The sequence below is a fragment of the Fukomys damarensis genome, unplaced genomic scaffold, assembly GCF_012274545.1.
Source record: "Fukomys damarensis isolate Sample0158 unplaced genomic scaffold, DMR_v1.0_HiC HiC_scaffold_8, whole genome shotgun sequence".
NCBI lineage: Eukaryota > Metazoa > Chordata > Mammalia > Rodentia > Bathyergidae > Fukomys > Fukomys damarensis.
Window position 1 is genome coordinate 5,317,776 of NW_022900920.1, and position 9,584 is coordinate 5,327,359.

The following is a 9,584-nucleotide window of genomic DNA, read 5'->3' on the forward strand; positions in this document are numbered from 1 at the left end:
AAGTACTTGGGTATAGAGGCCTGGGATCCAGAGGAAGGACTTCAGGGGTGATACAGATGAGAAAGCTCAGACAGAGGGCGGTGTCAATCATAGCAGTAATGATGTCACAGTGAGAAGACAATAAAAAAGAAGTGGAAAGACCAGCTGTGAGAATCACGTACATTGAGGGGAGAGGGTATGGGAAGCAGAGTCCCACTCCAAATGGCAGAAAAGGAGCAATGACTGAGGATCCAGGAATCAAGGCTTCCAGGGAAGCTGTAAAAAGCACATCAGAGGGAGCTTATGGGATATATATATAAGGGACACGGATAAGACTCCATGGCACCTTTGCAGGTGTAACAATAACAGATGAGAGAAAAATAAAGGCCAGGCAGATCTTGAGTGAGGGATGCTTCAATTGGTTTACATGTGTGAGATGATAAGAAAGGTGTAAGTGCATTTCAGAACACAAATTTCAGGATGAAAGCTTTGAGGATGGAAAATGACAAATAAATAAAGGATATGTGGTTTCCAGAAGGGTTCTGGGTAGAGCTTATCAGACAATAAGCTCCCGTGATGAAAATAAGTTCACTCTTCCCTTTCCACAGAAGGAGGGGTTTTGTTTTTGTTTTTGTTTTTGTTTGGTTTTGGGGGGGTTGTTTTTTGTTTTTTTGTTTTTTTGTTTTTTGTTTTTTGAGACAGGGTCTCACTATGTAGTTGAGACTGACCTGGAAATCACTATGTAGCCCAGGCTGGTCTCGAACTCACAGCGATCCTCGTGCCTCAGTCTCCCGAGTGCTGGGATTACAGGTGTATGCCTCCATGCCTGGCAAGAGGAGGTGTTTTGGGATGAATACCTGTATCTGAAATATGAGACCTGTAATGTCTTCTCAGAGACCTACAAACAAGAGTGAGTGTGACCTGAGCCTGCTTGATTTTGATGGCGAGCCCCAACCGGACACTGCTGACTGAGTTTATACTGGAGGGGTTCTCAGAGCACCCTGGACTGCGACTACTCCTGCTTGTCTCTTTCCTGTCCCTCTACACTGTTGCACTCACAGGTAATGTTGTGATCATCGCTTTGATCAGCTTCACCAGTGGTCTCCATAGCCCCATGTATTTCTTTCTGTGCAATCTGGCCAGCATGGACATTATCTGCACCTCCTCTGTGCTGCCCAAGGTGCTGGCCGGCCTAACATCTGTAGAAAACACCATCTCTTTCCAGGAATGCATGGCCCAGCTCTTCTTCCTCATCTGGTCTCTATCCTCTGAGTTGTTGCTGCTCACGGTCATGGCCTATGACCGCTACGTAGCCATCTGCTTTCCTCTGCACTACAGTTCCAGGATGAGCCCTCGCCTATGTGGAGCCCTGGCCATGGGTGTGTGGGGCATCTGTGCCCTGAATGCTTCTGTCCACACTGGGCTGATGACACGGTTGTCATTCTGTGGTTCCAGGGTCATCACCCACTTTTTCTGTGAGATCCCCCCTCTTCTGCTGCTGTCTTGCAGCCCCACAAGAGTGAACAGTATCATGACTCTCCTGGCTGATGCCTTCTATGGATGCCTTAACTTCCTGCTCACCCTGCTGTCCTATGGCTGCATCGTCTCCAGCATTTTGCGCATGCGCTCAGCTGAAGGGAGGCGGAAGGCCTTCTCCACCTGCTCCTCTCACCTTCTTGTCATCTCAGTGTTCTACTCATCTGTGTTCTGTGCCTACCTCAGCCCTGCCTCCAGTTACAGCCCATATAGAAACAAAGTGTCTGGAGTGCTGTACTCAGCCCTGAGCCCCACCCTGAACCCCCTCATCTACACTCTGAGGAACCAGGAGGTGAGGAGTGCCCTGGGGAGACTCTTGCCCTTCTCTCGAGGTCAGATGTAGCTGTGCAGGCTGTTGTGCCAGCAGGGATCCTCCCATGCCTGACTTCCTGAGAGAAGACTTGCAGAGACAAGACCTGACTCTTTCCAGGGATGCTCACCATTTTAACAAAATCACCCATGGATGTGAAAGCTGAATGCTTGGTTTAGGCTCTGCTGTGAGTTATTTCATTAGGACTCTATGGATATTGTGCATCTGATGCATTTCTGATCCACAGAAACAGCAGCATAGGTCCTGAAAAAATGCTCTTCCACCATTCCCTGTAACTCTGGGGAACCTGGCTGTTCTTGCCCCTGCTCTTGCTTGGCTATCACTGCACCCTGCCCCGAATCAAAGCTGCATGTCAAAATAAGATCCTGGTAGCATCTGTGTCTTGCTATCCCACACCCATACAGTGGCTGATAATGATCATTTTATGTTAGTCCAAAGTTCTCTTCCTCCCTCAATACATAGTCAGGCCCTATTTTTTCAAGCTCTTGTCATGCTTCCCTTGCAAACACCCTCTTCCTTCATCCTGTAGCTGTAAATGGCCCATTCACTCCTCTGTACCTCCCCCCAAATCTGCCTGTACCTTGATCAGCCTGTACCCTTTCTAGCTGGACCTCCCACTATCTCTCCCTACTTCTACCTTAATTTGAAATTTCTCATCATGATTTATCTCTTTGACCATGTTTTAATTCCCATAATACTGTCTTCTTCTCGTGTTGATTTCTCTCTGATGAATAGCTTTTCCCCATCACTACCTCTCACCCCTGGAGGACACCCCACTCGAACATGTTAAGGAATATGTTGGAGCCATTACCATTCTTTTCACTGTATATCCCACAACTGATTGACTCTCCCAAAGGCTTTATGTATGGAGTCTATCAGGTTTGATGAGACAGAAATATAATGGTAACTTGCAGTCTCATAATTCTAAATGTTTGGATAGGACCAGAGTCACTACTCTTTGAGAACTCTTTGTCATCCCAGGGCTTCATTTTTCTACTTCTCCTTTTGCGAGAACCTTTTATCTACTTTTCATTTGTCGTAGTTGACATCCAATACATTGTCATCATCATTCTGTAACCCATGTCCAATGACTCAATCAGTCCTAGGTTAGCTTCATCTCATGGGTGCCAGCCTTCATGTGAGATCTATATAACTTGTTCTACGGATCCCTCTCTAAAATAGCTATCCACCTACTTTATCATGTGTTTAAAATCCCATTGTATTAGTGAGTTTTACATTGTTATATCAAAATAATTGAGATAGTGTTATGCTTGTGTCTAGATATTCCCCCAAAGCTTTATGCAGTCATAAGTGGGGCTTTTAAGAAGTGTCCAGAACTAGAGTATGTGGTGCTGAGATCAAGGGTTTTGATTACTGAGTTAGTCCACTGATTGTACTGGCATAGTTCTGGGTGTGAATAATGGGAAGGCCCACGCTGGGTGAAAGTGCCACCCACCCTGGGGACATGTAGCCTGGATAAACTATAAAGGAAAGAAAGAGAGCTGCTTTCACTGATTGCTGGTTTGCTACCCTCTGCCTTCTGCCTGCCACAAATTATTTCACCCCACCCATACCACCCTGCCTTGGTGCCAGCCAACTATGAACTGAAACTTCTATAAACTGTGAGCTACAATAAATCCTTCCTGCTTTATCTTTGAGTGTCAAGTATTTTGTCTCAGCAAAGAGAAAACTAACAAGACTGATAGCTATTTTTATAAAGTTAAGGTTTTACTTAGCTCACATGATTAGAGATTCAGAATCATGAGGCCGGTACTGGCTAAGACCTAGTGAGAACCACATAGAGAAAAACAGGTAGATGGGAATAGTGGAGTGCATGTCAGGGTGGGCAAAAAGAAAAGAGAAGGATAGATGGATCCACATTTAAGCTTTTACAATGATCGTCTTTAAGAACTCCAAAGAAGTCCACTGAGAAATACCTTCTGAGCACATACTCCCAATGACTTCCACTAGGAAGTCCTCTCCTAAAAGCTTTCACCACCCTGGAGTCTAAGCCTTCAATCAAAATGGATGACATCTAAACCCTACCCAAATCATGACACCTCCCATTTCTATAATGTCAAGCTTGTCCTCAGGGCTCTTCATAAAATATCGTAAATGCCCAAATTAAGTTTGCATTCCCCTTAATCACCTGCACAAGCCCTTGGCTCCTGATGCACTTGCTTTTTCACAGTCCATTTACAATGCTCATTACATATCTTTATGGGTTAAAATATGTGCCTCTGAACCTATACAAAATGTCTAGTACATGGTATTGTGAATATGATCTCACTTTAGAGATAGGGTCATTGCAAATGTAACTAGTTAAGATGAAGTTGTTACGGGCTCAAAGTCATCACTTAGTTCTGTGAGAAGTCAAAACTAATATGACTGTTATTACTTGTGAGAGACACAAACACAGTCATACAGGAAAGAAGCCATATGAGTTTAGAAAGCAGTCTGGGGTGAGGTATCTACCAGCTGAGGAATACCAGTATTGAGAGCTAACTCCAGAAAGTGGAAGAGGCAACAAAGGATTATATGTTTCAAAGTGGGCATGGCCATGCTGACATGTTGATTTTAGTATTCTGGCTCCAAGAACAGTGAAAAAAATAAACTTCTGTGGTTGAAAACCATCCAGCCTCTGGTACTTTGTGACAGCATCACTGAGAAATATTAAATTAAAAATTATTGAATGATTTATGTTAAAATATTGTACAATGGTCTTTTCTGAAATCCATCACAATAGGTATGCAAAACACTGAAGTAGGATTTTGCAACAGGAATAGAAACTGGTTTCACCTTTGACATGTGCGAGTGGGAACTTATAGTTAAGGAGTAAATTAGGAAGACAGTGGATGAAGAATGATTAAAAGCATAAATCTAGCTAAACAGACCTAATATCACATGTGGCTCCTTAGTTTTGACAGAAGAAAGAACTAGGCACTGCCAAGTCTCCCTAGACCACAGTAAAATTTGTGATTTTATACAGGTGTGCAAGCTCTTCTCATGTCTTCTTTCCATGGGCTCAGAGTAGAGAAGGGGCTAAAACTCAAAGCTCTAAGATTTTCCTGAAAGTGGTTTATCAACAGCACACTTTTCTAACAGCTGCTGATTGTTGAGCATTTAAGTAAGCTACATCAGAGATAACTGGGTTGACACACTGTAGACACTGTGGAGATACAACAAAAGCTAGGAATGTTATGCCCAAGTAGCAAAGTCCCCAAAGACCACCAAGGAGTCAGGTCCAATGCAATTACAAGAGGAGCTCAAGCCTGGACCCTCAGGTGTCACCGTCACAGCGGCTTCAGACTGAGATCCCAGATCTATTTTTGAAGCGGGTTTATATAGGATTAAGGAAACTTTTTGCTTATGTAGTTTTTATTTTTAGCTCTTGCTTATCATTGGATATTTGAGGGGTACTGGGAGGGCTTTTACATTTTATTGGATATTCAAGGGGCACCAGGAGGGTACTTACTGGAAAATTACGCGAGCAGAATCAATTCCTTTTTTAATAAAACATCTGATTTTGTAAGCAAGGATACCAGCAGGTGGACCTATGACTAATACCTATATTAATTAAATCAAGAAGGAAAAAATTCATCTTTGGATCTTAAAAAGAGGAACAGAAACAGGGTGGAGATGCCCTAGGATAACTTGCCCTGAAAGAGGAACAGAAACACAGGGAGACTGTCATGCAGAATGGAATTTTACAGAAGGGAACTTTTGCAGCTTTATTTTGGGCAAGGGGTGTATAGAGGGGGCTCAGAGGGAGCCCACCTTGACCTGAAAACTTGGTCTTCACAGGACTTCTTATGCTTTCTCTTCAGGCTAACACCAGTATATGTTCAATTCTATAATTCCGTCTAGGATTTTTCCCACACATTTATTGTCCCATCTTTTACAGATCACATCTGAGGGCTGATACTAAACCACATAGGCCGGGCAATTAAAGGAATTTATATTCAGTAGTTTCCCTAAGGTCATACTAAATATGTGATTCTAAATGAATTAAGCACTGACTCCCTCCCCAGGATCAATGTAGAGAAGAACAGAGACCTTCTGCTCTCTCCTTGGAAGGCATTTTTCTTCACACTTATCTAGTTGATATGCATCTGAGACCCAAAAGAGCAAATAGACCTCCAGAAGTTTGAATGGGAGTTCAGGGACTCTGAATCTCCCTTGCTTCTCTAGTAATAAAACCAGATCAGTGGGGTTCCATGGAAAGAGTCTATCCATTTATTGAGGACCACAAATTCTACAGTTCTATCAAGGGAATTTACTATGGGTTTAAGTGATTTCAATTTTCTAATCAAAAGGCATACAGGAACCACACACTTCAATGGATCAATGATAAAATAAATATATATGATAAAAATAAATGATAAAATAAAAAAGAAAAATATGAAAATACCTTGAGACAAAAACATAGAAATGCAACACACCAGGGTTGGGGATTTAGCTCATCAGTTCGGTGGCCTGGCTTGCAAGCACAAGGACCCAAGTTCAATCCCCAGTACCGGGGAAAAAAAAGAAAGAAATGCAAAACACCAAAATTTATAAATTTCACTAAATACATTTCTAAAGGGGAAATTTATATCAGAAAATGTATACATCATGAAAAAAGAAAATTCTAAATAAACTATTTAATGTTATACTTGAAATAACTAAAAGAATAATAAACTAAAACCACAGCTAGAAGAAGGAAAATGATTACAAATACAAGAGCAGAAATAATTGAAATAGACACTAGTGGTACACTTGACTGGGGCAATAATAGTCCAGGTTTTCAGATAAAATTAGAAAAGAATTGCCAAGTATACACCCAGTATTAAACAGTTACCCTCATTAAAGATCAAAGAAGGTTGTACTCAAGGGCAGTCCATGCCAACAAATATTTAACACAAACTAAGAAAGGTGTTGAGGTGACAGAAAATCACTACACCCTGGTTAAATGTAGCGGTAACAACAGGGAGCATGGGGGATTAACCCAGGTTTCCAGACATTTCTGCTCTAGGTGCCTCCCACCAAATCTCCCATGACATCCATACTTTGGCACCTGTGCTCTTGCCTACAGCCTGGTGATCTTCTAGGCCAGTGGTAGTGAGCCTATGGCATGTGTGTTATATGTTTTTCTTTTAAGACAAAAGTTTTTAATGTATGAGTTGTTTTTTCTAAACTAAAACCTCAGTGTTCAGAGAAAGAGTGAGAGAGAAAGAGAGAAAAAAGATAAGAAAAAGAAGACAAAATAAGGAAATTTTTTGAGAAAATAAAAAGATAGATAAAAACTTTAAGAATGATTAAAGATAAGAGAAAAATATTACTTTGAAAATAAAAAATACAAATAGAAATAGAGGGCCTCCTTGGTGCTTCATGATATATGGGTTTGGGTTGCAGTTTAGGCTTTTTTATTTTATCTTCTACCTATCTTTAAATAGTGGAAGTGAGAAAAACCATTGGATTTTGTTTAGAGTTAAATGGTGGGGGTGGGAGAGTGACTCACTCAGCTCCTTTGTTTCTAACTGTACTATTTCCCCTGGAAAGCTCTGGTCCCCTAAAGTCTTTGAGGGGAGTTGAAGGAGGAAGTTTTATCTTCTGTAGCTAGTTCCAGCTGATTAGGGGCACTGGCCTTACATAAGCAGAGACCAAGGAACCTTTACTCTGACTGATATATGAATTCAACAGACATGAGACCTTCTTCAAGATTTCTTCATAAAGCATGCATGTGGAAGCAGGTGTTAATCTTGTGTTATGGTCAACATCAATATTTTCAAAGCTGTCAAACAAGATAAAACAAATTTGGCTAAGAGATTAAGTATGTAAGATATAAATATTAAAGTTATGAGAAGGACACAGAGCCAGACAGAAGCCTGGCAGGAGCTTGTGACCCTCTGGTGAGCCCACCTCTTTGGAACAGCACAGCAGAGGAGCCCAGCCACATGGATACCAACAGAGTGGTGTCTGTGTCCTGCCCCCACTAACAAAAGAAAAGGCCTCTCTGAGGTTCCTAGATGAAAATTGAAGCTGACCGGAAAAGTAAAAAAATCTCTGGGACAGAGGCATACTATACCACTACAGTTCATAAGTCATGGGACCAGCACTTCACATCAATACCTGGTCTAACTTCAGGGAAAGACATCTGGAACCTACAGTAGAACCTTGCAGAGTTAAACAGGAGGACAGAGATCTCAACTTGGGCCTTGCAGCCAAAAATCAGGCTGAACCTCAGGAGACACCTGCTGGTTTGCTGATACTAATTAACTTAGATCTGCACTCCTGCCCACATTATGTATTGTGTCAGCAGAGGCATACCCTGAAGGAGGTCCTCTATTTCTTTTTGTATTTTTTATTTTCAAAGTAATATTTTTCTCTTATCTTTAATCATTCTTAAATTTTTTATCTATTATTTTTGTTTCTCAATTTTTTTCCTTATTTTATCTTCTTTTTCCTCTCTCTCTCTTCTCCCTCTCTCTCTCTCTCTCTCTCTCTCTCTCTCTCTCTCTCTCCCTGATCACCATTATTCTACCTTTTTGTTCCTGTTCCTATCCTAGTTTGAATTCATTTTCTTTCTTTTTCTTCTCCTTTTCCTTCTCTCCATTGCCATTAGCTTTAGAAGAAAGTGTTAACACTCTCTAGCGTCCCTGTTGCTTTTACTTTGTTCCTTGTGTATATTTTGTTCTGTCTTCTCCTCTCTCTTAGACAACTTCCTAGAGTTTGTGTGAATTCCCTGTGTCCCTTTACCTCCCTGCTAACCTTTCTCTATCCTATCTATCTATCCAGCCCTCCCCAACTCCTTCTAAGACTCCATCTTGAAGGGTAAAGTTGCTATTTTGGAAAGATAATTCACTATAAACATGTTATGGGCTGCTGCTCAACTTCGATTTAATAAACACGGTTAAAGGTGATAGATTAATAATTACCAAGAATTGTAATTTTCTAAGATGAGCTTGATGCTATTGCGTTGCTGATTCTATCACTTGGGCTAAGGTTTTGTGACTGAACTAATCAGTTGACCTTCCTGGTATAATGAAAATGAGATTGCCTCAGAGTTATAAGAGACTCAAAATCTAAAGACCAGCTATATCTGGATAATCCAAATATTAACCCAGGAATTAAATCAAGGACAGTACCAACAACAAAAATAGAAATGAGAAGATGTTTAAACAAGTCACAAACATGGGCTTCCAGCTCACCAAAGGTAAACTCTGGGGGAAATGAGGTGGAAAAGTCTAACAGTCAACGATCAGGACACCCTGAACCGAAAGCACGGGAATTTACAAAACAAGTCAATGAGGTTCTAGAAAAATTCAAAACAGAATGAATTTCTCAGATAAGCACAAAGATGAAAAAATGAAACATGATTAGAGACTCCACAACAGAAACAGATTTTAAAAAATAGATGAGCTCAGGACCATGATGGAACCATGAATGCCCAGCATAAGAAAGAAATGGAAATCATGAATGCCCAACATAGGAAAGAAATGGAATCCATGAAACAGATTCAAACAGATATCCAGGAGATTAAAAGCTCTACTGAAGTTTGCCAATCAGAATAAATGAATGTGAAGATAGAATTTCAGATATAGAAGATAGGATTGAAATCAGTGACCGTGAAATGAGAGGTCTCTTAAAATCAGTAGAGGATCATGAGAAATCAATCCAACAACTCCTAGATGATGCAAAGAAGTACAACATAAGACTGATGGGAATCTATGAAGTAGCAGAAGAAAATACAAATGAC

The 9,584-nt window shown here is 41.0% G+C and overlaps 1 protein-coding gene across 1 annotated transcript; it reads left to right on the forward strand.

Annotated features, from left to right (window-relative positions):
• Positions 1-915: 915 nt before the first annotated feature.
• LOC104860249 (olfactory receptor 13A1) lies at positions 916-1,858 on the forward strand. The gene has a single exon (XM_010621377.2). The coding sequence runs from the start codon at positions 920-922 to the stop codon at positions 1,856-1,858; it is 939 nt and encodes a 312-aa protein (XP_010619679.1). The 5' UTR covers positions 916-919.
• Positions 1,859-9,584: the final 7,726 nt, after the last annotated feature.